The sequence below is a fragment of the Carassius gibelio genome, chromosome B18, assembly GCF_023724105.1.
Source record: "Carassius gibelio isolate Cgi1373 ecotype wild population from Czech Republic chromosome B18, carGib1.2-hapl.c, whole genome shotgun sequence".
Lineage (NCBI taxonomy): Eukaryota > Metazoa > Chordata > Actinopteri > Cypriniformes > Cyprinidae > Carassius > Carassius gibelio.
In genome coordinates, this window is record NC_068413.1 from 1312484 (window position 1) to 1340209 (window position 27726).

Sequence of the window (27726 nt, forward strand, 5' to 3'; positions counted from 1 at the left end):
TATTTCGTAAAACCATTATTATTAATCAAGTAAAGCGAATGTAGCAAGGTTTTGAGTTTCTCAAGACGGATAAAGAACAGAACAGAAGCTCTTTGTGAGGCAATTGATGCCTTGTGCAATAATGCACCACACAGCCGGGGTAATTTGTAATTTCACATTTCATCAGACATGCCTGCAGATTATCAAGACGTGCATATGACAACATCATAATAAATAATAAAATATATTTATTTCATTTTTTCAAATAGAGTTTCAGTATTTGGCACAAAAGACAGTGTTTGGCAGAGATACAGTGTTACAGGCACTACAGCAGAATAAAGCACTTTGGAAATGATTCAGTAAAAGAAACCGGAAATGTCGGAAATGAAAATTTTGAATTGGTTTTCCTTTGCTTTTGTGAAATAGAGGGACTGTAAAAAAAAAAAAAAAAAAAGAACGCATCTACTGACCTTTTGCAACCATTTTTGAGAAACGTGAGCACAATTTACAGTACAGATGTGGATATTTCATCTAAAACTCATTCCAAATCCCGTAATTAAATGAAATGGCAGGAACTTACATGAACTAGCGACCAGAAATACAGAAAAACCACAACCAACACCAACTGGTGAATGTCTACACAAAGTGTACAATACAAATCAACCACTAGCCTACAGATGAATACAGTAAGAGCTAAATACTTAACTTTAATTGGTCTCTGACATCTACATGACTACAGATAACATAGTAACACATTTAAAAGTGTTAAAACTTGTAAAAAAAAAAGTGGCATAGGAGTGAGCACTATTTACCCTCAGTCCACTAGAGAAGGACAACAGCACAAATTATTATTAAAGGAACAGATCACCAAAAAAATCTCTCATCATTACTAACCTTCATGCCATTTCAACACCATATGATGCTTTTCTTAATGTTATTTATTTTTAAGTGAGAGAAGGTGGGGACTGATGTAAAAAAAAAAAAAAATTATACATAATTATATAACATTATATATAATTTTTTTATGTCTCCCAAAAAATATTTATCTGACAATTCTTTCATCATTACTAACCATGACAACATTTCCAGTCCATATGATGCTTTTCTTAATTTTTGTAATTTTTTCGAAAAAGTGATACAGGTTGTGCATTATATAAATATATATTTTAAACAAATATTTCTTTTAAATGTCTATTTTTTTTTATAACATGCATTTTTTTCCAAATTTCAGTGATTGAATGTGAGGTTCTCATTTAGAAAATCAACACCGAACCGTGTCAGGATCAGAGTAATAACGCACTGATGCATGTCTAGTTTAACAGCAGATGTGCACTAACAGTGAAACACACAGTGAGAGGATTCGAGCCCTTGAAACACATCCTATCTGATGCATTAAGACTTCTAAACGCAGGACTTGGTGTAAAGTGCTCTTAAAACGTGAAGACTTGAATTTAGGAGGCTTTAGTCCATCCATTCTGATAAAAAATGTCATGTGTCTTTAACGCAGCGCAGGGTCTCTAATCCTCAGCATCTGCTCAGTTCAAGCGTGATGTGTACTGGTGCTAATGAAGAGGATCAGAGAGCCGCGGCTGGAGGGATGCTTATGGCATTAGCAGCCGCACTTGCTCTGCTCGGCGTCACGTGGCTCTGCCAGGTCGCTGGAGCTGTGTCCGTTGGTGCGAACCATCCCGTCGGGGATCCAGGATTTGTCCACACATCTCTCCATGCGCTTCATGATCAGATCCAGCAGGACCTCCACGGCACGACTCACGTTCTCACCGCTCGCAGCGCTCGTCTCGAAGTACGGGACACTGCCAAAAGATGAAAAATAAAATGCATTAGAGCACAAACCACTACTCCAATACTATTATCCATGCATTTCATACAGTACTCAAAGTTAAGTATATTATTACACATTATCATGATTGAAGAGGGATTTTTTTTTTATAATGCATTGTGGGATTGTCTTGTCTATGAAGGATGCATGTGACGGAACACAGCCTTTGCTTTGAGAGCGTGTTAATTAAACCCTTAAAATTCTGCCTACATAGGCAGCTAACTAATATTGGGAAATTAATCAGTTTCATAAACTTAAACTTAAATGCACAAGATTTTATCTTCTTTTCCTGTCTGTGTGATATATGATCACATGAACACAGCATGACAACTGAAAAACACGAGCTCTTATAATGCAAGAGCTAGCTGTAAAGTATATTAGTGGTAGTAGTACCGTATTTTCCGGACTACAAGTCGCACTTTTTTTCATAGTTTGGCTGGTCCTGCGACTTATAGTCAGGTGCGACTTATTTATCAAAATTAATCTGACATGAACCAAGAGAAATGAACTAAGAGATATGAGCCAAGAGAAAACAATACCGTCTCCAGCCGCCAGAGGGCGCTCTACGCTGCTCAGTTCTTCTGTAGTCTACACTGAAGACATAGAGCGCCCTCTCGCGGCTGTAGACGGTAATGTTTTCTCTTGTTTCTTGGTTCTAAATAAATGTGACATATAGTCCAGTGCGACTTATATATGTTAAAAATAAAAATGTATTACAAATAATATTAAATTAAAAATAAGTAAAGATAATTAGTATTAGTAGCAGTTGGACAAATACTCTAAGCTGCTAGGTAAAGATTAAAATTATAATTAAAAATACATGCATATTAAAAATATTTATATATTAAAAAAATGCGACTTATATATGTTTTTTCCTCATCATGACGTATTTTTGGACTGTTGCGACTTATACTCAGGTGCGACTTATAGTCCGAAAAATACGGTAGTAGAGGTATTATTAGAAGGGCAACAACTCTCAAAGTTAAAAATAAAACAATTAAAATAAAATATGTACTTCCACTACCACATTGGAAATTTTGAAAAATATTCAAATTAAACATTTCTAATGTTTTGGAAATAAGTCTCGTACGCTCACCAGCCCTGCATTTATTTGATAAAAATAATAATATTATGAAATATTATTACGATTATTACGTTTTCTATGTGAGTATCTGTGAAACTGTAATTTATTTCTGTGATGCAGCGCTGAATTTCCAGCATCATTCCTCCAGTCTTCAGGGTCACATGATCTTCAGAAATCATTCTGATCTACTGATAATCGTCTATTTAATTATCATCAGTGTTTGCATAAAGACACACCTGGATGAGTTTAGATGTGAGGATCAGTCAACACAATATGAATGACACTCAGAAAACTCAATATTACTGACAATAAAATCAAGTCAACAGATATTTTAACAGTTGATCTTCTTAATAGAAGCACCATTCGTATAATTCATATGATGACTCGAGAAAAGGATTTCACATAATCATACTCAAGTATTCATGAGACAGAAACTTCTCAAAATACTTGAGAGCTTGACTAAACTGAAGACAGTCAATATTAGCCTTTCTTCATCTGAACGCGTCACATTTAACGAGAGCTGCCCTCGTCTTAGACAAACACGCTACAGACACGGCCCTCAAAACAAACATCTCCAGAGTCACCCGCATCCACAGACACACCTGTGACAGAGAGAGAGAGAGGGAGAGAGAGAGAGAGAGAGAGAGAGAGAGAGAGGGAGAGAGAGAGGGGGGGGGGGTGAGAGGTAGAGAGGGGGGGAGGGAGAGGGGGGGGAGAGACGGGGGGGAAGAGAGGGGGAGAGAGAGGGGGGGGGAGAGAGAAGGGGGGGAAGAGAGAGGGGGGAGAGAGGGAGAGAGACAGGGGGAGAGAGAGAGAGGGAGGAACCGAGAGCAAGAAAGAGCGAGAGAGAGAGAGAGAACGAGAGAGAGGGGGAGAGAGAGAGAGAGAGAGTGAGAGGGGGAGAGAGAGTGAGAGAGAGAGAGAGAGAGAGAGAGAGGGAGCGAGAGCAAGAAAGAGCGAGAGAGAGAGAGAGAGACGGGGAGAGAGAGAGAGGGGGGGGGGAGAGAGAGAGAGTGAGAGGGGGAGAGAGAGTGAGAGAGAGAGAGAGAGAGAGAGGGAGCGAGAGCAAGAAAGAGCGAGAGGGAGAGAGAGAGGGGGAGAGGGAGCGAGAGAGAGAGATAGAGAGCGAGAGAGAGCGAGAGAGAGAGAGAGAGAGAGAGAGAGGGAGAGAGAGAGAGGGGGGGGTGAGAGGTAGAGAGGGGGGGAGGGAGAGGGGGGGGGAGAGACGGGGGGGAAGAGAGGGGGAGAGAGAGGGGGGGGGGGAGAGAGAGAGAGTGAGAGGGGGAGAGAGAGTGAGAGAGAGAGAGAGAGAGAGAGAGAGGGAGCGAGAGCAAGAAAGAGCGAGAGGGAGAGAGAGAGGGGGAGAGGGAGCGAGAGAGAGAGATAGAGAGCGAGAGAGAGAGAGAGAGAGAGAGAGAGAGAGAGCATTTAGCGTTTTAGGTCAGGTTTGCCATCTAATCGGCCAATATTGTCTACAATAGTCTGCATATCACTTCATCGTTTAAAAACATTGGATTTTGACCAAATACATTCAATCTTGATTTTTGTAAAATCTTGCATCAAGATTTTCAAAATGTTTGTTTTTGTAAAAAAAAAATAAGTAACTACAATGAAGCATGAAAAGATGTCCCCCCTCACCTGTGCATCTCTGTTTTAATGTCAGCACGATCTAATAATGCTAAATCATTGTCATGTGCTGATGATATCATAGTGATCTGCTCAAGCATCGGAGCGCTTTGAACGGACAGTGAGGTATTTCTGTTGATGTTTGGCAGTCGAGGTCACGTTCTCGAGTCTGGTTTCTCACCCGTATTTCTCGGCCAGTTCTCGCGCACTCTCTGTTTTCACGGCGCGCTGGTCCTCCAGGTCTGATTTGTTTCCGCACAAGACGACGTCGGGATTCTCGCAGTACGCGTGCGTCTGCAGCTGACCTGCACAAGACATCACAGCAGTAATCTTTAAATACTGTTATTAAAAAAAATATTCATGATAATGTAACAACACGCAGCTTACTGTACAGCGGTCTTTCTATTAATTATACCAATTTATTATGTTGTTGTTATTGTTAATATTCTTTTTTAGCTGGGCAATCACTCCAAACGGTTTTAAAATAAATGTAATTTAATTATTATTATTAAATTCAAATTTTTCACATAGACAAGCACTCTAAACTGCTAGTTACACAAAAAATTAATACAACTAATATTAAATATTTAATGCATTATAGGTAGAAGTTGTAGTATTTGGCCAATCAATCTAAGCTGCTAGGTAAAATTTAATTCATAAAAATAAACAATACATTTCTAGCAGTGGTAGTGTATTAGGCAAGCACTCGAAGTTTCTAGTTAAAAATAAAAATGTATTACTAATAATAATTAATTAAAAATAAGTAACGATAATTAGTATTAGTAGCAGTTGGAAAAATACTCTAAGCTTCAAGGTAAAGATTAAAATAATAATTAAAAATACATATATATTAAAAATATTTTCATTTCGCATTCTTATAGTAGTAGAAGATGATAGGTAACCTACTTGTTAAAAATAAAATGTAACAAATAATATTTAAAAAATTAATAATCATAATAATAATTACTCTAAAGTAATAGTTAAAAACCCTATTAACAAAAAATTATATTAAATATTCTTTTAAAAATAAAAAATACTCTAAGCTACTAGGTAAAGATAAGATTAATAAACAAATGCATATTAAAAATATTTTCATTTTGTTTCATTTCTAGTAGTAGAAGATAGGTAACCGGCTAGCTAAAAATAAAATGTAATATAAATAAGAAAAAAATCTGCAAGTTAAACAAACTAATTAATAAAAAATAATTTGTGTAAGAAAAATTTGTGCCAAGAAAAAAAACCAAACACTTAATTTCTGTAGAAAATGAAAGTAGGTGCTCATTGTGTAAACACAGAAATAATGTATAGTAAGTCTGGACTTACTCATCCAGTTCCGCACATTAAGGAAGCTCTGCTCATTGGTGAGGTCAAAGAGCAACAGGAAGCCCATGGCGTCCCTGAAGAACGCGGTGGTCAAACTCCGAAACCTGCATTCAGAGCAGAAAACAAGAGAAAAATCACACACACATATATACGCTTATTAATCAGGATTCAGTTTTTTAAACAGTTCTGCTCTGCATCTGACCTCTCCTGACCGGCCGTGTCCCAGAGCTGGATGTGAATCCTCTGTCCTCTCCCGACCGTCCCCTCAGGACCGCTGGACTTGTACACCTAACAGGACAGATGCACTGTATAAGAGTGTGATGAATATATCCTGACATCCTCTGCAGACAGCGTGAGGTTTGCCCAATGCCAAACGTCCCGCCACAATCTTACACTGTTGTGGTGGTTGCTATTTGGTTGCTTTGGTATACAGTTCCAGGAAACCCGAATTACTCCTCACACAGTCAAACACAGCCGTGTAACGCACACGTGATGACTGAGAGCGGGAAGCGTCTCATTAGTGCTGTGACTCCTGATTGTGTGGCTCTAAAACATCAGCGTTTGTTTGAGATCTTAAGTGCTCAAGTGTTTGTTCTTGAGGAGGGATCCCTAATCTATAAGCCCATGTGATCCTGCATTCATCTTTCACTAAAACACACACACACACACACACACACACACAACCTGCCAATGCAGTTTCCTCAACAGTTTTTGTTACTATTGGAAGTGTTATCTATCTATCTATCTATGATAGGTATTGTAAAGTGTGTATTATGTGCATTATGTCGACCGTCTCTTGCTGAAGCGTGTTCCCAACAAATTAAGCAGCCTTAGGCATCCAATTACATTCAGGAACAGCGTAATTACCTTGTGCGTGTCTGTTTGCTTTCACAGTTCTGTATGTTTGTCCTGCATCTAGTATTCATGACTGTGTTCAGACAAATGCGTGTATACCTCGCCTCATCTGAGGCTGCGATCTACACGTGATCGACTGCTCTTGACCTCTGGGCAAGTTTCCATAACTAAGCTGAACAGGACCATGGGATTTTACAGTCCGGTAAACCACAGAGCGGGACTCCAGAACAATAAACCTCCGTTACAAACCGAGCAGGAAACATCTGAACTAAGGAGACTGTTGAACACTCATGAATAAACCAATGCTTAATGGAAAATTACTTGTGCCGGGATTAAAACCACTCACCACTCGTTTTTCTCTGAAGTCTATTCCCACTGTGGTGATGAATTTGGAGTTGAATTTGCCGTCCGTGTACTGGTACAGGAAGCTGGTCTTTCCCACCCCAGAGTCCCCCAGCGCGAGGAACTTGATGAGGTAATCATAGTCCCCCTCGGACATACTGAGAGCTGAACGAGGACCTGTGATGGACAAACACAGTGCTGTTACCTCACGGGCACGGGTGTACTGGACTTTTTTTTAATGCAATTACTAGAAGAAGAAAAAAAAGTTACAAATCCAAAATATAATTTTTTTTTTAATTTGGAGTTTATATCTCACAAGTCCCTTTTTCTCTCTCTCTCTCTTTATCTCACACACAATTGTGATGTTTTTTGGTCACAGAAAACTATAAAAACTAAAAGAATAATTGCAACTTTTTATCTCCGAGTTCTAACAAAAATAATTATTTGTAAGTTCTGAACTGCTAGAGTCTAACTGAGATTAAAATAATTAAAAGACTTGCATTAATTTACTACATCATTAAAAAAAAAGTGCTGGTATTCGCTAATGTGATATATCACGGTAATGAATATGCACGATATTGTTATCGCGGGAACTTCTAAATAAGGTGAATAATTATATAATTACAAATTATTCAGAACTTGGAATGCATTTTAAGAATACTTCCCATCAAATGGTCATAATGCACAACACCGCTGTATGCTGCTTGAAAGACGTGTGTGTGCTGATGTAAACAAGCACGTAAGAGAAGCACATGTGGAACACATGAGGGAAATTCACATTCACTCTCTGACAGCAGATGGCGCTAAACTGCAGAAAATGCACCCCGGAAAACCCATAAATAAAGCAGCTGCACTACTTTCTAAAACACATTTAAATAGATTTAAATAGCCATTCAGAGTTTGTGTATTCGTTATGATGTTCATCACAGTGACAAATACTTTTTTTTTTTTTTTCATTTTAATCTGGACTACAACGTGCCCTAGATATGGTTTGAAAGTGTTTTCATTCTTTATTGTTCATTCACACAGTTAATTCACTAGTTAATATAAAATCGAAAAGTTGCAGCTGTGTTATTTAATGAGCTAACATGAACTAAGACTTGTATTTTTTTAACAAAGATTAATAACTTCTGTAGCAAGTAGCTATTGCTCATTATGAATGTTAATGGTTAACTAATCTGGTCTTATTGTAAAGTGATGACTTTGTGTCTTAAAAGTTTGTTTGCACTTTAATCGGTGTAAAACTATTAACTTTATATATTTTTCTGTATTGCTTTATTGTATTTAAAATGTTCAGTTATTTTTGTTTTAAGAAAAAAAAAATTTAACCTGTTATACTGTATTATGACCAAATTTCAATACCGTGATAATATCGTATACCGTGATAAACTCATAAGCAATTAATCTTAACAGGAAACATTTTATACCGGTATATCCCTATGAGAGATACAGGGCTTAAAAAAAACAGCTTCACATAACTTTTTGATTTGTTATTAAATAACTTTAAAAAAAATATTTCTTTAAAAATCCTGTGATGAAAAAAAAAAAGAAATTTTAAGATATGCTATTCATTTAAATTTTAATGAATTTTTTTTAATTAAATTTAAACGTCTATACGGTTTTTAAAGCATTTTAGTAGCTACTTTAACAAACTACACAAAAATGAGAAACGCTGTATTGACAACTTGCTGAAATAAAATAAGATAAAGTTTTTGAAATTTAAAAAAAAACTTTATCTAAAATATAATAATAATTATTTCGATTTTTTTTTTTTTTTGTAGTTTAATGACAGCAACCCTGACAAACACATTTGTGAACTCTTACAAACAAACCACTAACAATAACAGAAGTCGCCATTGAAACTTTCCTTCACAAATGAACTTCCAGAGCACGGCAGGATAATTAACAAGGTTCATGCTGACTTTAAAGAACTACCCATAATGAACCCATTAGTCTATTCAATCCACCATTTTTTTAAAAACATTCAGTTAAAATGAAGAAAGACAGGCATTTGCATTGATGCAACAGTGCTGATTCAGTAACAGGAAACAAAAAAAAACAAAAAAACTTTGAGACTACATCTGAAGTGTTGCATGCATTTCTGTTCCAGAACAGTAAATATGCGTCTGAAAGCTCTTTTTTGTTATTGATCATCAAGTCCATAAATCCTGGAGCCTAAATGAGGAAACAGACTTTGAAAAAGCACCTTTTTACACCTGAATGCATTTACACAATGGCTTTTAATTCCACTCATTTGTCAACTCAAGTTTCTTTTCACTGTAGCCTAAGACTACAATACAGAGACATCCATCAGTTAGTAATGAAGTGTTTCATAACCTATAATATTTAACTCAGAGTTTGCACTAGAGACAATCATTATCAGTCACAGTTGCTTTTGAAATGTTGTCATGCTCTATTTTTATCCGTCAGTACAATATTGCATGCAATGCTTGATGCTGAAGTATTATTTTAAGACATTCTGCGATGAGATCTTAAGTCAAGTCTCATCAGGCACCACGTTTCTCTTCTTTTTGTTTCTGCTCTCTTATTGTGAAGAAGTCAGCGTATATTGCAATCTGGTCTTAGAAAAGTTTTGCAAAAGGAAGTTTTGAGCCTTGAAAGTTGACCACACATCTCACAAGATCAAAGAAAGTTCCTCAACGAAGGCCTCTCCTTTGATAGATGAAGTTATGTGCAGGTTTAACTAAAACGTAAAGTAGGTGCGCTTCTAAATCTGCACTAACGCCTTCATGCACTTCTTGTCTTGACACGTTCTCAGAATCAGGGAGAGGAAAGCGTCCGTCCATGACTGGGTTCTCAGACAGTGTTAAAGCCGATCATATGACTGCAGAAAGAACATAAAAACTTGAACAAATGACCACATTCTTGCACCATCCTGACCGTAAGCAGCTTAATGTCTGGGACCAACCCTCGCACCCGGATCAATCCACAGACTTGAAATATATATATATATATATATATACACACACTAGAAAGAGCACATGCATCACCTCAGGCCTGACAGCTATTTTAATAACACTTCCCAGATGAACTAAAGTCAACAGAGTTATACTGCATTGGTCTCAGGAACGAGATTACCCAGAATGCATTTCAGTGTTTATCACAGATGAAATCAGTCACTTCATTATGGCGTGTCTTGGAGGAAACGTTCAGTGAAACTGTTTATCTAGAAGATTTGCTATCTTACACACAGCAAAACTTCTCGTTGTCATGATATGTGACTAAAGGATCACAGACTAGTTAGAAATGCATTTAACTAACTTGTACTAGAGCTTGTCTAGTGGTCGCCCAAAATATGATTTTCCATTGCTGATGCAGATAAGAAGAATTATCAATAAGGATGATGCATTAAATTGATCAAAAGTGATAGTAAAGACATTTAATGTTACAAAACTGCTGTTCTTTTATACTTTCTATTCATCTGTAAATCCTGAAAAATAACAGCAACTGAGAAGACTACTACTCATATAACCTCATGCCAATGTTGGCCAATGCATTGGTTTATCACTCCTGGAACCTGTTTTGCATGGGTTTAAAGTGCATGCAACAGCTGATCTTCTTAGCTGTGCAGTAAACAAGCACAAGATCACACTGAAATCTGCTCAACTTTAAGACTCTTATTGTAAAAAGATCAGTTTAAAAGACATGCAACTCCAAAACGCAACTTTTATGTTATTTCTGTTTTCCATATATAATGAAGTTGATTGCATCTACAGGAAAATTGCAAGAAAGAGAGCTTTCGCTTTCTGGAAAGTGCACCAATTTCAAAAACAACCTCGTCTTTATGTGCTACATAAGCATGAACACAATCCCTGTGTAAGACACAAGCGATGAGTGTTCGTCTGCATCATCTGATGGTCATTTGATGGACTTCTGAAGACCGGCTGATGCCTTCATTTCAGTCAGACACATCTACGCATCCTTCAACAATCACCGGCCTTGTGCAAGAGCTCACCGAAATGCTTTGGCTTCAGCTTCCCGTCCAACAAAAACATCCCTGATGAAGACACAGGCTCTAATCAAACATTCCCAGTCAAGCTCTGACAGGCTGAGTTTTTTCTGTGTCCGCTTCCCTCTTCTCAAGCTGTACGTGTGAAAGACAAATCTGCTGTGCAGACTGAAAAAAACCTCAAACTTTGACCTGATGTGAGAAACTATTTAGCCTCTTTGGAAATTCACATTTTAGCTATAGTCTTTCAGCGATGCATGAATGATGCATGCTACAAAAACAAAACAAAACAACAACAATGAAAAACTTGAGCCGGCTGAAGTGCTGAACTTTAATCGAAGATAGTTTCTTTCAGTCTGGACAGAAAGGAGTCTGTGTTCTGTAGACACTTGTGCGTTGAAGTCATGTAATAAACATCATATGAATTAACACATGAACGACACTATAAACTCATAATGAGTCCGGAAAATATGCATTTTGGATCTGAGGGCGATTTTAGTGAAAAAATAAAGCAGATTCAATGGACGCAGAAACTGTATTGATAGTACATTTAATAAGATGAATAAAAACATAAAAAACTAAAACACAGCTGATCGCACAATTGTTCTTTTTGTGTCACAAAATTTATTTTTGATCTTGCAATTCTGACTTTTTTAAACAGAATTGCAAGTTTAAATGTATTGCAATTTCTATCTTGCAATTCTGTTTCTCAGAATTGCAAGATATGTCCTGAAATTAAAAGTCTACATTTATAAATGTTAACTTGCAAACTCATATTTGTGAGCGGAAAAGCCTGAATTATGAAATATACATTTGCAATTGCAAGATTTAAAAAAAAATAATAATAATAATAAATGTACGCTTGTTTCTGCCGCAGAATAAAATGAATGAAAAAAAGGTATGGTGACTCTGTATCTGTATCTGTGTTCATATCTCACAATTCTGAGGTCTTATTTAGAAAGTCATTATTCTTGAATAATAAAGGTGCTTCATGATGCCATAGAAGAAACTTTAACATCTGAAGAACATTTCGTTTTAACAAAATGTCCTTTGTGGCGAAAGAAGGTTCTTCAGATTATAGAAAGGTAATCGAAGAAAGAGATGGTTCTTTAAAACCTATGACTGAATGGTTCTTTGTGGAACAAAAATGGTTCTTGTATGGCATCACTGTGAAGAACCTTTATGCATCTTGATTGTGAAGAGTCTGTGGAGATGTACAACAGGACAAAATCATTCTTCATTTACTAAATAACGACTCGTATCAAAGCGTCAGAGTGATTTCTGTCATTCACACTCCAGTCCCATGCACTGACAGCTTTTATAAAAGCTCTTTTGGGCTTTCTGAAGGATGTGGAGCGTAAGATTAAACATCAGGCTCATCTAATAACCATCAGCTGGTGCTCATGTGCTCTAGGCATCCTGTCATGTGACGGTCCTGTCAGTCCCAGCCCTGCCGGGCCTACTTAAAACACACACACACACACACACACACACACACACACACTCACACACACACACACAAAATTGACTTCAGTCTATATTTATTTCATTTGCTTTCTCTAGAACAGGCAGGTGAGACCGTTGAGCCCATTTTTAATGATCTGAGATTTGTGGAAAACTCTTCTCCGGACAGATTTAAGGAATTATTTAAACAAATATTTCTCACTGTCACAATCCAAATTCCAAATGTTTTTCCATGCAACACAAATCACAAATTTGTAGAATATTCTTCTGCTTTGCATGCAATGAAAGCGAACGGGGCAGTAAAGCTCATAAACTACACACTTGTGGAGTATATTTCAAGTCTTCTTAAATTACATGAAATGTTTGCATGAGAAACTGACTGATATTCAAGTTTAATATAAATATATATATATATATATATATATATATATATATATATATCACTCTCAAATGTGCAGACATTCCAACCTTGGTGCATGAAGACAAGTCTCAAGTTTGATGTGACATCAAATATTATTGGCCAAAGTGAATTTAAGTATTAAATCATTAAAGTATGATGTTAAAGACGTCTAATGAAATGAATTGCATTTTAATTGCATGGAAAAACATGGATATTTCACAGGAATAAAAAAAGAGAAAGAAAACATAACAGGTTTGGAATGACATGCAGTGAGAAAATGACAACAACACAATCATTTTGGGGGGTCGTAATGTTCCTTGAAGTCTCTAACTTGTACAAAGGGTGTCAAATTCAGAATCCCATCGTGATCATAGTAAACCGATTCAAAGAATAGAGTCATACACATATGTTATCTTACAGGATTTCCCCAGTTAAGCAAGAAAGAATGGAAACTTGATCATTCAGAAGGGAAATTATCCCAAAACCAGACATTCCTGACAGGTAACCTGATCTGGGAGTGAATCTTCCCAGGTGACGCTGGTTAGGGGTAATGCATTATAAGTAACGCTAGTTACATCATCAGATTACCTTTTATGAAATAACTAGTAAAGTAAAATTTTACTTAAGAGACATTCTGTGTGAACATGATTTTAAGGTAATTCTAGACTAAATATGAACACTTTTAATCATCTCACCTGCACAAAAAATGATTAATTATTCCTCAAAATGAATAACGCAGAATATTTTATACATATCTGCAATAATTAAATATTTTAAATAAGTCAAATATTTTCTTCATGCGATTAGTTTGAGCTGCGCCCTCTACTGTACAGACGAGAATTTACATTTCTTTCTCCCTGAATGTATTCATTACACTTTCGATGTGAAAGGGCCTTCATATTTGCAAAAACAATACCTTTTTATATTAAAAACAAGCAAGCACCTCAAAAGAAACGTAACGCGTTACTTTCCATAAAAAGCAACTGAGATAATAATTCGTTACTTTTTCTAGGGAGTAACGCAATATTGTAACGCATTACTTTTAAAAGTAGGCTAACGTTCCCCGTTTCCTTTCTGATCAGATTCAGGTCACAGTTATATTATGATGGCTAGATTTGATCTAGGATTGATCCACGTGTGTGTTCAGATGAACAGCAGCTTTTAGTCACTAACCACGCATTATTATGACATTATAACATAACTACACTACATATACAGAAGCCTTTATGCAATATATTTAAGATGCATATGAGGTTAGTGTCACATACTGTATATTTAAACGTGAATACACTTCTACGCCAACATGTAGATCTTAATTAAATAAACGCGTTGACAAGTGAGCAAACAGTTAACATCAGCTTCTGAAGAGTTTACGTCGTGGAAAGCTTTATAAAAACATTCGCACTTACCAAGTCAGTGATCTGAACGTCTGCTGATCTCTTTAGGCTTGCTTTTTCGAAAATATTAGACCAACTGAGAACAAGTTTAAGTGTGTGGCAAGCTACTATTTTTCAAGCGATGGACACTTTGTTTCCTAAAGTTGCTCCCACACCCACATACAGTGACGCAACACTTCCGGTGCTCTCGCAGCCCTGGCTTAGCTCATGAATATTAATTAGGTATCGCTGACGCTGCTTAGAGACCTTCCTGGAGAGACCACCGCGATAGTAGTGTAATTAATATTATTATGAGCCAACACTCCACCATGCAAATTATCAGGCTATTTAGCCAATCGGAAAGGACTAAAGTGAGAACGTCACGTTGCGTGCTTAATATTCATGAGCTAGGCCTTCGCCATAGTAGGACTAGTCAGCTCCCGCTCGCGCCCGCTTTTCTGTTCAGAATGCAGGAAATAACTTAATAAATTAATTTTAGCTAGTGGTCGGCTTTTGGTTTCTGCATCTAAAATAATTTTTTTTTATGTATGTACAATTTGTTCAGCGTGCTCTGAAGCTCTTTCAAAACTGTAAGTGCGTGTGTGTGTGTGTGTGTGTGTGTGTGTGACATCTGGTGGTGTAAAATGTAAAAGGTACATGAAAAGTTACATTGTTAAAAACAATTACAGTTGAAATGTTTCAGTCTCTTTGGTTCTTAATATACTGTGTGCTGGCTTCTTAAGCATTCATGAATGTTTTCATCGTATGTAAGAGAGAATGAGTCCCAATCTGGATCCTTGTCGTGAAAATCTTTATTAATTTTATTGGTATATGTATTCTGTTAGTACATTGTTTTTTTATATTTCACATAAAATGTGTACAATTTTTGATACAAGCTTAATTCAATAATTGTATTTTTAAAAGTTAAGTAATTTATATCATTGTATTTTTCACACAATTATGAAATTATTATATATTTTAAAATGAAAAACATCTTGCAGATTCTAAAAGGAGGATGCAATTTTTTGTTTTATAATATTTTTTTTTTTAGATTTTGATGTTAATTTTGAATTGTTATATTTGTTTTTTTTTAAATAAATGAATCGAATGGTGTAGAATCTTGTAGTTTATTTGCAGTGCTACTTATTAAGTATATTTAAGTTACACCATTCACAAAGTGCATGGGAATAAGAAGCATGTAACACGGAGGCACATTCAGACTCCGTCTTGGGCTGCAGATGCATCTTGTTGTTCTTGTTGGGTAGTTTCCGCTCTCTGCTCTGCTGGGTCAGACTTGAGGTCTTGATCTGGTGCAGATGGAGGTTTTCTGTGTGCCTCAAACATAGGCCTGTAGATATACACACCTCCCACCACTCCAACCAGAGTAGCAAACGCAATCTGATTAAAGGGGATCCGTCTTCCAAACATGATCTTATGTTACGAAGGCACTAACATCCCACTGGAAAAAAAAGCAGAAAGAAAAGCTTATGATGAGATACTTCCACCAACCTGTTCTGGAGTCAATCAGATATTGTGGTGTTTTGAATTTTAAGTATGCATAAATGAGGTACCGTGCACTACTGTATTTACATTATGCATGGACCAAAACTTTGGTGACGACGGCATTCACTTAAATTAATATTTCCTCACTCACCCTGAGGTTTTCAGTCGTTTATTAGAGTAGTGTGAAAAATGTGAAGGCGAACACATGCACACAAGGACGAGCAAGCGACTACGGCAACTCGCGCTGACCAAACCTGACGTACGTTTTCGCATTTAAATTATTTTTTCATCTTCTATTTAACATAAGATGAGTCTGTACCCATTTACACGAATAACGAAACACGTCTTTATGAATTTAAAATTATTATTAAAAAAAAAATTAGCGTTAAAAGTCTGTTGTTGTGACCTCATTACATATTCATGAGGTCACGCGTGACGTCGACAACCAAACACGGAAATAGGTTTTGTTTCCACATTCGGTTCACAACAGCTCTCAGTAAATGCGCCTCAAAATGATACGTTTGGAGTCAACATGCTGAAGTTCAAAACCCCGTCTGAGGCTCATGTGGAGACATGGAGAAGATTCGAGAGCGCTTTAAACAGAACAAGGCTTCGTGTGAATCAGTGAGACTGAGGAAGAGGAGCTCCATTCTGTACAGCACAGACATCAAAACACCTCAAACACTCAGTGAGACTCTGATCCTGGAGGAATATTCAAATTATTTTGCGTAATGTCATGTTAGGTTATCAAAAAAGTAAAGATCTTAAGCAAGTTTGTGTAGATTTTGCTTTGCATTATTAAATTGTATTATATTGTTAATCATGAAATAGAAATGGAATAGACAGTGCTGTTGAGAAACATCATGATTAGGTCCCAAACTATCCCAAAATCAATCAAAATGAGACAATAAATAAAATTGTGAATACTAAAATTTATGCATTTTTTAAGGGCTACTAATTTTTCTTTTCTTTTCTTTTTTTTTTTTGCATTGTGAAATTATTATTATTATTATGACAATTAAGTGGATTTACCCCCAAAATTCTAATTTCAGTCTGCTAAAAAAAAAATATATATATATAATTTATTAATGATAATATTTTTTTAACAATGTAATCAAAAGACTGTACATGACCACTATAATTAAATAATTTAGATTATTATTATTTTGCATTATTTTCATGAGAATTAAATTTCCCCCCCTAAATTCTCTTAAAATATATATTTATTTAAATAATACTAATCATATATGTATCGCATTGAATTGCATTTAAAAAGTAGCTAGCAGTGATGATGCAGCGAATTTAATATGCAAATTCGACCAAAGCAAAAATGAACACTTGAATCAGAATGAAAAGTAAGACATCCATTATATTAATCAGCATCCACCTTTCCTTGATGATTTTGCCATCAGCCATTAAAACACATTCATCACTACTATCTATGCATGCAAAGATTAGAAATGCGTGTTAATTATGTGACTTCCTCAGAAATCTTTGGCATCAGCATCGCAGTTTTCTCGGTCGTATTCCGCCTGCTCAACTGCGTCCTGATCCAGACCAGCTTCGTCCCGGATGAATACTGGCAGTCGCTGGAGATCCCCCACCGGATGGTCTTCAGATATCCTTGTTTATACACTGAGCTGTTTAGTCTGAAATGTAATATGCAAATGAGATCCTTAACATATTTCTCACTTATGGCTATGAGACGTGGGAATGGAAAGAAGGCATCCGGGGATATTCTTATCCTCTCCTGTTCGCTCTGATGTACAAACTCCTGCATCTGATGAACTATGACACGGTTTATTTATTGGTAAGACTTCAGTGCATTAATGAGACAGTGGGTCTGATTGTCCTCTAACATGAATACCTGTTTCTGCAGGTGTTTGTGCCGCGTGTTTTCCAAGCGCTGTTGGCTGCGTATGCCGACGTGAAGCTGTACAACCTCGTCTTGCAATGGGAGACTCCTGATGTTGCCAAATGGACAGTAAGACGACAATCTTAAAGGAATACTTCACCCAAAAATTAAAATCTGCTGAAAAATGTATTGTTTTTGAGAAATGCAGCATTGCATCAGTGTGTCATCAATGGATGCTCTGCAGCGAATGGGTGCCGTCAGAATGAGAGTCCAAACAGCTGATAAAAACATCACAATAATCGTCACAACTTCAGTCCATCAGTTAATGTCTTAAGAAATCAAAAGCTGAAACAAATCCATCAAGACATTTTTAAGTAAAACATGACTCCTGGTTTGACATTAAAACATTTTAATTATGGATTTGTTTCAGCTTTTGATTTCTCAAGACATTAAGTGCCGGACTGAAGTTGTGACGATTATTGTGAGGTATTGTGACTCTCATTCTGACGGCACCCATTCACTTCAGAGCATCCGTTGATGAGACACTGACGCAATGCTCCATTTCTCCAAACCTGATGAAGAAACAAACTCCTCCTAATCTTTGATGGCCTGAGGATGAGCTGATTTTCAATTATGGATGAACTGTTCTTTTTTTATGATATAATGCAGATGCACAAACATTAACTTCACTGCTTTCGTGCTGGTTTGACTCAGTTCTGTTGTGTTTTCTGTCAGTATTTCTGTCAGCTGTGTTCATGGTTCACCTGGTTTTGCTGCAGCCGGACTCTGACCAACACAATGGAAACGGTTCTGACCACCCTGGCACTTTGCTTTTACCCTTTACCCGGCTCCAAAACACACAACAGGTCGTTCATTCCGTGTTAACTCAAATATTACTTTCTCTGAAGAAAGATAAACATGTATAGTTATGAAAGCCAGAATGTTAAATGTCTTGTAATGCATGTTTTTGTGGAGAAGGGTCAAAAGGGCAATTTCCACCTGAGATTCAGAGCCAGATTACAAAGGGTTAAAAATGACTTTAGAAACATGCCAGCATCATAAAGTTATTTTTCCACAGAGATTGGTAGGTCTGTTAGTAAAAACTGTCCACTCTAGTAAAATTTGTTGAATTATGTGCTAAAGGTGACCAATTGAAAATGGGGGAAACGGCACTTTTAATGCGTTTTCTCTAAAGTTTGCATGCCTGTAACTCAAGAAGCATTAAAGATATCTTAATGCCCCTTCAGATACTGGTTCTTAACAAACTTTTCTTTTGCCATCTTTATTTTTAAAGCCCTCTTTGGTTCGGTTCCAGAGATATAGGAATTTTAATATGGCTCCGGGAGTAAATTGTTAAGATGTACATTTATTTAGAGTCCTAACTAGACACTAGTGAGTGCACAGATCTGTTACAGACTCTTTTTTTCTGCCCTCTCTTCAGCTGGAAGTATTTGTCTCTGGTGTCGCTGGCCGTCGTTGTCCGTCCCACAGCTCTGATCGTCTGGCTTCCTCTGCTCTTCTATCATTTCTGTGTGGAACAAAACAAGCTGAAGCTCATCACACAGCGATGCTTTCCCATTGCGTAAATATTGCATTTATTTCACTTGAGGTTTACAGCTTGGATATCGGTGATAATCTCTGTTAATCTCTGTATGTTCACGAATCATTCACGCAGGGCTCTGGCTTTGGCCGTCTCGACACTGATAGACTCTGTCTTCTATGGAAAGGTAGTTTTAATTTTATTCACAAACTTTGGGATTACAGAAATACAAATATAAATGTTGATTGCTCTGAGCAAAATGCCCAAAGCAACAAATTAATTGATTTTTATGAGTGAAATAGTGTTGTCAAGATCGTGCTCTTGTCATATTTCAACCAATATTTCAAGTTATTTTAGTTTTATATACAATTTGTATTCATTATAAATATATATATATATATATATATATATATATATATATATATATATATATATATATATGTATATATATATATATATATATATATATATATATATATATATATATATTTATAATGAATACAAATTTTCTTATGCACTTTTGTCATTTTTATTATTATTATTTTTTATTATTAAATTAAAATGTAGATTAAAATATTAAATTAAAATAATATTTCTTTTTTTAATTAAAATTCTAATTAAAATGTATCTTATTTTATTTGATTTAATATGAGCACTTCAACTAAAATGCATCCTAATCTATTTTTTAAAATCTAAAATTTATATATATTTTTTTATTTTGGCTTCACTTTTAATATGGTAATATATAATACAAAATATATAATATATGTATATGTGTACACACACACACATATATAAATATACATATACATACACACACACACACACACACACATATAAATATACACATACACACACACATATAAATATACATATACATACACACACACACAAAAACAAACACACATATATATGTATATATATATATATATATATATATATATATATATATATATATATATATAAACTGTACAAGTGTGTTTCTTGCACTGAAATTAATGTTTTTAATTTTAAGAAGCAGTAATGAGTATGTAATATGATTCACTTTGAGAATAATGAGAATATCAAAGTTAAACATCTGAATGCATTATGATATAAAAAAAACTAATAGGGAGGAGAATTTACTTAATTGTCATTATGCAAAATAATAATTGGTTGATTATGAGGTGAAGTATGACCCGAGTCCTGTTCTTGACAGTCTTCATGTCATGCTTTTAGAAGCTTTCAGGCTTAGACTGAATGTGAAGCTGATGTCTCTTCATCTGTGTTTCTGAAGTGGATCCTGGTCCAGTGGAACTTCCTGAAGTTTAACGTGCTTCACAATGTGGCCGAGTTTTATGGATCTCATCCGTGGCACTGGTACTTCACTCAGGGTCTGCTGGTCGTGATCGGCCCACACCTTCCTCTCTTCCTGCACGGATGCTCACTGGCCACCAAGAAGCACAGAATCCTGCTGTTAACCATCTTCTGGACTACAGCTGTTTACAGGTGCACATCTGCATTTAACACACCACATACAGACAGAGCGTTATGTTAGAAACTTTTGCATAGATGGACATGTAAGTATCAGCATCTGCACTACATTGCATCTATTTTTGCTAAGTTTAGGCCTGATCTGTTTTTTTCATACATATTTATAATGATTTGTGACCCTGGAGCACAAAAGCAGTTTTAAGTCTCTGGGGTATATTTGTAGCAATAAACAACAATACATTGCATGGTTCAAAATGATCAATTTTTCTTTTATGCCAAGAATCATTAGGATATTAAGTAAAGATCATGTTCCGTGAAGATATTTAGTAAATTTCCCACTATAAATATATGAAAACTTAATTTTTGATTAGTAATATGCATTGCTAAAAACTGCATTTGAACAACTTTAAAGATGATTTTTTCAGTATTTAGATTTTTTTTTTTATGTTTTTGCTCCCTCAGATTCCAGATTTTCAAATAGTTGTATCTCGGCCAAATATTGTCAGATCATAACAAATCATACATCAATAGAAAAATTATTTATTAATGTATAAATTTCACATAATTGACTGTCATGACTGGTTCTGTGGTCCAGGGTCACATTTTATAATATACAAGCCATAAAACCTGATAGATCAAATATGATACTCACCAAAAAAAAAAAAAAAACGTGTTTTTATTACATTTAAAAAAAATATTTGTCTAAAGTTTGAATAAATTATTCTATTTCATATTTATTTTTTTATTTTTATTTTTTTCTTTTTATGTTCCTGTAGCTCAATTGGTAGAGCACTGTGCAATCAAGCGCAAGGTTGGGGGTTCGATTCCCCGGGAACACATGATATGTAAAAATTGATAGCCTGAATGCACTGTAAGTCGCGCTTAAGCGTCTGCTAAATGCATAAATTTTAATTTATTTAATATGCATTGCTTTACAGGGTTAATGCACTATGGTATTACAGAAGTACGTCAAAGAGTGCAGTAATTGTTTCACATGTAAAAAAAACCTAAAATCTATTTTATTTAGCTCATTAAATGTGTTTATTGCAGTTTGCTGCCGCACAAGGAGTTCCGGTTTGTTTATCCGGTGCTGCCGTTCTGTATGATATTCAGCGGTGAGTGCATGAACATCTAGCCGTCTGTGTAGATATGAAAGCGTTCTGAAGGTCTTTATGTGCTCTTCTGACAGGTATGTCTCTAGCGAAGCTGCAAGCGTGGAGGAAACCTGTTGCTACCTCCCTGCTGCTCCTCAATCTGATTCCTGCGTTATACACGGGTTTGATTCACCAGCGTGGATCTCTGGACGTCATGCATGGCCTGCAGCACCTGTGTGACCCCAGCGGCTCTCAGAGCTCACCTGAGCTGCTGTTCCTCATGCCGTGTCACTCCACACCGCTCTACAGGTGACCTTCTGCATCTACAACCATTACGGTCTTCTTATAAATACCATTGTGCATTAACTCTGTAAAGCACAACTTATAAAATTACAGTCAGAAAAAATATATAATGCTTTGTTTGTCTACTATAATGTATTAATAATGTTATTTATCCAAAGTTTAAATGCATTTTAATATTTGCAGATTCTTTGTTGCATCATACATTGGTTGTTTGTCATGTGCTTCAATGCATGATACCTTTTAAAGGCATGAGAGTGAATAGATTAGAATTATAATGCATTATAACTGTATGCATTAAATGCAAATGCATGCATTACAAATGCATTAAATATGAAGGCTTCAGTTAGAGTAGCTATGTAGCTTCAAAACATAGAATGCAATGCAATGCAATTATTGAGAGATGAATAAACAAAAGTTCCTGATCAGGTGGAGTTGAGCTGCTTCAGTCCAGTCCAATTGTTGATCTGGAAATATTACTGCAGTTACTATTGCATTTACTTGATAAAAATCAATAAAGATTTGACAGGTGGAGCAGCAGCTGCATTTACACAAGTGTGAACTATCATTAAGACGAGAGAAAGCATGGAGTAGATTGTGTGTTATAGATTTAAAAGCAGTTTTGATCATGTTAGAGGTCTTAGAAAGGTGCAATGAAAGGCTTGCTCTATTCATGTTTTGCAGTCACCTGCACTGTCCCCTAAAACTGCGGTTCCTGGAGTGTCCACCAGATCTCACGGGAAATAAGGAGTATGTGGATGAAGCAGACGTGTTCTTCCGAAACCCTCTTCACTGGCTCCAAACATCCTTCCCATCTCAATCCACGTTACCTTCACATATAGTGCTGTTCGACTGCCTGGAGAAGGTAGAGGAGCCGAAACAATCAAGTGCAGTGTTTACAGTCACTGATGGAACTTGCCTTGAAAAAATCTTTCTTTCTCTTCCAGGAGATTTCGTCGTTCCTGGAGGAAAACCGATTCGCCAAACAAGCTGAAATATTCCACACACACTTTCCCGAAGGTCGAGTGGGAGGAAACATATTAATATACACCAGAGGATCCGCACTGAAGACTAATTCAAGTTTATTTTTGGATTTCAACCGTACATAAAGAGTGTATTTTGGTTTTATATACTATTTTTGCATATTTCACACTCTATTTTGGTTTAAAGCATGAGAACAGTCATCAATGAAGCAGTGAAAGACTTTTATTCTAAAGTTTAAGTGCATTTATGTTCAATTACAAGAACAAAGAGAAGAAAAATAGGGGAAAACATTGCATTAACGAAGTGCTAAATCATAAATAATATATTTTACTGATTTGCATGTTCAAATAAAACTGGTGACACATGACAGAAACCAGATTACTTCAAAGTGAACTTTATAATTAAGAGCAGTTTTCATTATGCTTCCAACTCTACTGAACTTTTGAGATGAAAATGGGTTCAATATCATGTATTTAATTGGTTAGTTGGTCCTAAGCAAAATTAAACACACTTTTTAATTTTTTGTTCAAAAAATATTAATAGTTCATTAAAACGCAACAAAACAAATTGCCTTTTTGGTTGGTAATCCAAAATATTTTGCATATTCGTTAAAATAATTTCCAATACTTTTCAGGGAACGGGAACATAAATGTGCCTCGAAAATACCTGTAATTAATTCTAAGCTGCTTAAAAGTCCAGATAGAGAGACACGTGCAAAAAAATTAACTAAATCACAGAAAAGGTGAACCCAAAGCTCTCTTGAACCTTCTCCAAGACAAAAGCAACACAACAGGAGCATTATTGAGAAGAACTCAAATGTTTCTTCTAATATTTGGGATCGAAGGGCATGGGACCCAGCTCTATTTTGACATCTGGGAACTGTCTGTTAGGGTCACGTCCCGATTGACTCCATTTTTTGGTTCTTTGAGGACGAGGATGCTGCTGACAGTGACGCCACGCCTTGACCTTCGACCTCGACCTTTCAAAGGGTCGACTGCAAATTTACAAAACAGGAGTGTTTAAGGTTTGCCTTGTGTGCATTCACATTCACCATGCTTTCAGACAAGCTTTGCATTTTAATACAAGTCTAGGTCTATATATAAATCTTTATGAATGGTTTGTGCTTTAAGTTTTGAACAGAATTGTAAAGAAGTTATATCAAAAATACAATAAATGTTGCTCTTATATTAGTCATGCATGGTGACTAAAGGACTACAAAACTAGTTCATTTAAAATCATTTTTAGTCATTAAAATAAAACTAGAATAAGAGCCAATATAAATATTAGATGAAAAGCTGAACTTAAGAAGCTTAAAAGGTTTGAGATTTTGCCACGGCAACTAAATGAAATAAACTTAAGGGCAGTTTAAGTTGAAGAAATACATTTACTAAAAATAAAACAAATAAAATAAAATTGAAATATGTCAAATAAAAATTAATTTGATTACATTTAATTTTAGTTAAAAATAATAATAAAAATATGAAAAAAAAACAAATAAAGCGCATAAAATTACTTAAAATTAAAACGAAAACAGAATATATATATATATATATATATATATATATATATATATATATATATATATATATATATATCGTTGTCGCTGTGCAGGACACGTGCAAACCGGGTTTTCCGGTAGTGGGCGGAGCTAATTCGCAAACGGCAATATCATTGGCTGGCGCTCACCAATTATCGTCCATGTTTTGATTTCAGCCAATCAGTTGGAGCGAACGCACACAACCTGATTAATATTCATTAATTCAGCAGCTCATTAATCCTTAGTGCGTTTTATATTGTTCTTATTACCAGAATGCGTATAATTATTATCTTATCAGACTTTTTTTGGGGGGGCTTTTCCTTTTTTTTTTTACAAAAACACTGAATGACCAAAAATGCATCATTATATATATATATATATATATATATATATATATATATATATATATATATATATAAAGTATATATAGTAAGTATATATAACAGCCTGTGTATTAAACTGCTCCCATATAAACAATAAAACTAGTAAGAACATTTACTTTTAGTCAATCTATAGTGAATGCACTGTAGAAATGTTATAAACACATCACTGCACAATTTAACAATGTCTTTAATAAAATTAATTAAGCATGCAACGTTAAACAGGGGCGGGGCTTAACGACTTGTCAATCCCTGATAGATAAAATCAAGTCACATTAAATAAAGGAAGTAAAACTGGCTCATGTTGAGTCTTCGAATAAGTTTATTCCACACCACAAAACAGCTTACCTCGGCACAAAATATTTTAAATACGCATCTCCAAAAATGTGGCGGTATATGTAATCATCCAAATCGTCGAACACGTCGTCGCTGAGGCGGTGATATTCATCCATTTCCTCGAGGTAATCCTCAACGCTGCTGACGAAGTCTGTAAACAGCATCTGGTCGTGAATGAAGACGCCGTTAAGGAAGAAATTAGCAATGAAGCTCTCCAGCTCCCTCCAGTGGTGGAAATGCACCACTTTATTCTGCAAATAGCTGCGTAGGAGCTCGTTAAACTCGTCTGCTCGGATGGGATCCATGGCTTTGTGAAATAGAGTCATGGACTCTTGATAGGCGCAGTCGAACACCCCCGAACAGCTTTTGAGTGGCGTTTTCTGTCCCATGATGCCGTGCGGTCTCTGAGCGCTGGGTTTGCGTGTGTTGTGATCGGCGTGAAACGAGTCGAAGGTTGATTTGCGATGATGTAAAGGTTTCTGTGGCTGCCAGTCTCCGGTGCGCATGTTTCCTTGCTCCTGCTGGAACGAGTGATGCTCGGGTTTGTCGCGGTGAAAGATATTCGAGTCTTTGAAATGCCTGAAAGTTGTTTTAAAAGAGTCGGAAAACTTCCGGAGGTTTTCCTTCACCGCTTCTTTGGCTTTCTTGATCTGCTCCTTGTGATGGTGCACAAACTCCTTAGTGGAGTTCTTCACAGCGTGGAAGGTTTCCTTCACTTTTCCCAACATCCCGTCCTTGGGAATCTTGGTCTTCACGTCCCGGTCTCCCTTCACTCTCTCGTCCTTCGACTCCACGTACAGTCTCTCCCAAAGATCGGAGCGCTGCTGCTCGAACTTCAGCTTGTTCTCGAGCTCCTGGAGTCGCGCCTGTAGTTCTTCCGTCTTGTCTTCGACGTCCTCCTCTTTCCTCATTTCCTCCAGTTCCTCCTTGAGCTTGTCGGTCACCTTACGCTCTTCTTCGAGCTCCTTCCGCAGCTCCTCAGCTTCGGCCATCAGCGCTTCTCTTTGGCTCATGAAGCTGAGCACTTTCTGTTTCTCCTCCTGTAAGTGGTCCTTCAGTCGCTGGTTGTTGGACACTTTGGAGTCGGCCCGGGACCCTCGTTCCTCTAATTCTCGTATCTGTCCCCGCAGGGACCGCAGCTCGTCCTTCAGGGCCGACAGAGACGCCTCTCCTCGCTCCAGAGTGACTTTAAGACGCTGGTTCTCTGTAGTCAGGTCGTTCTGCCCAGACTCTATTTGGCTTTTGGTTTGCGTCAGTTGCACGTATAAATCTCGTCTTTGGACCTGTGTTTTCAAACAGAAAGTCAAACTTTGACGCGGCCAGTTCACATGCAATTTATACACTATCCACCTTTTTTTTAAATGCATAAGTAAGTTCGGAGATGCAAACAGGTAAGCGGGAAAAAAATGTGTGAAAATTGCATGGATCGGGAGCATGCTCTACACGTAAGTTGAAGCTGTTGTTGTTGTTTTAAAATGTATTCTTATTACCTTATATGTAACCCAGCACAAAACCAGTAAATATTTCCATTGATGTATATATGATAACATTTGGCCGAGATGCATTTATTTGAAAATCTGTAATCTGAGGGTGCAAAAAAAATCTAAATATTGAGAAAATCATCTTTAAAGTTGTCCAAATTAAGTTCTTAGCAATGCATATTACTAATCAAAAATTAAGTTTTGATATACAGCAATTATTCCAAGCAACACATTTTCATGATTAAAAAACATGAAATTAAAATAAATTCTATAAATATCAAATAAATTAATAATAAAACTGAACTGAACTAAAACTAAAATGAAAACAATGTGCACCAATAATAATAATAAAAAAAACTATATTCTATAAACTAGAACCAGTAAAACTTGTTGAAATTTGTTGCAGCTTTACTTTGTTTTTAATTTCCTCCTCAATATTAGAGATTTTGGGAGGAAGCAATAATGCAGTCAGGTTACCTGTAACTCTTCCTGTTTGACTCTGAGATGCTGGTTTTCTTTAGTTATCTTATCCATGGTGTTCATGAGGGACATGACCATGCCTTGCTTTTCCTCAAGGTCTTCTTTGAGATTCTCAACCACTTCCTAAAACGCATGGAGACTGACGTGAGAGGGACACCCATGAAGAGCGACTGAGCTGGCAGTCAGTGAGATTTTATGCTTGTGAAAGAAGTCACCAAGGCTGCATTTATTTGATCAAAAATACAGTACAAATTGTGAAATATTATTACAATATAAAATCAGTATTTTCTATTTGAATATATTGTAAAATATAATTTATTCCTGTGATCAAAGTTGTATTTTCAGCATCATTCCTCCAGTCTTCAGTGTCACATGATCTTCATAAATCATGAAAATATGATGATTTACTGCTCAAGAAACATTTCTGATTGTTATTAAAAAAATTAAACCGCAATTAAAAACAAACAAACAAGAGAAACCAAATAGCATAGAGACCTATTTGTAGAA

General features: G+C 36.2%; 4 protein-coding genes across 7 annotated transcripts in view; 1 reads left to right on the top strand and 3 right to left on the bottom strand.

The window, feature by feature from the left end:
• Positions 1-207: 207 nt before the first annotated feature.
• LOC127977694 (ras-related protein Rab-27A) lies at positions 208-14458 on the bottom strand. The gene is made up of 6 exons (XM_052582703.1): positions 14290-14458; positions 7051-7223; positions 6052-6137; positions 5850-5953; positions 4708-4831; positions 208-1790 (listed from the first exon to the last, which is right to left on the bottom strand). Exons 2-6 carry the CDS (start codon positions 7201-7203, stop codon positions 1589-1591), a joined length of 669 nt encoding a protein of 222 aa, XP_052438663.1. The 5' UTR covers positions 7204-7223; positions 14290-14458; the 3' UTR covers positions 208-1588.
• A 906-nt stretch (positions 14459-15364) lies between these two features.
• LOC127977482 (uncharacterized) lies at positions 15365-16044 on the bottom strand. Of its 3 annotated transcripts, none has more exons than XM_052582356.1 (2): positions 15911-16044; positions 15365-15715 (listed from the first exon to the last, which is right to left on the bottom strand). In XM_052582356.1, exon 2 carries the CDS (start codon positions 15682-15684, stop codon positions 15472-15474), a length of 213 nt encoding a protein of 70 aa, XP_052438316.1. In that variant the 5' UTR covers positions 15685-15715; positions 15911-16044; the 3' UTR covers positions 15365-15471. The 3 variants fall into 3 exon arrangements, with proteins under 3 accessions (XP_052438316.1, XP_052438320.1, XP_052438319.1); XM_052582360.1 differs by having other exon boundaries at positions 15847-15993; XM_052582359.1 differs by having other exon boundaries at positions 15828-15969.
• Positions 16045-16185: 141 nt separating this feature from the next.
• On the top strand, positions 16186-23393 carry pigb (phosphatidylinositol glycan anchor biosynthesis, class B). 2 transcript variants are annotated; one of them, XM_052582353.1, is made up of 12 exons: positions 16186-16447; positions 17248-17377; positions 17452-17569; positions 17639-17743; positions 18350-18480; positions 19056-19196; positions 19290-19341; positions 20431-20642; positions 21678-21742; positions 21817-22030; positions 22706-22886; positions 22969-23393. In XM_052582353.1, the coding sequence occupies exons 1-12, from the start codon at positions 16333-16335 to the stop codon at positions 23128-23130; spliced, it is 1626 nt and encodes a 541-aa protein (XP_052438313.1). In that variant the 5' UTR covers positions 16186-16332; the 3' UTR covers positions 23131-23393. The 2 variants fall into 2 exon arrangements, with proteins under 2 accessions (XP_052438313.1, XP_052438314.1); XM_052582354.1 differs by lacking the exon at positions 16186-16447 and adding an exon at positions 16481-16514.
• LOC127977479 (cell cycle progression protein 1-like) overlaps positions 23210-27726 on the bottom strand; it is a 9413-nt gene continuing 4896 nt past the window's right edge. Inside the window, exons 9-11 of the mRNA XM_052582352.1 lie at positions 27217-27342; positions 25271-26541; positions 23210-23999 (exon numbers count right to left, since the gene is read on the bottom strand). Coding sequence (XP_052438312.1) covers positions 23831-23999; positions 25271-26541; positions 27217-27342 — 1566 coding nt within the window. The 3' untranslated portion in view covers positions 23210-23830. The remainder of the gene's footprint in view (positions 24000-25270; positions 26542-27216; positions 27343-27726) is intronic.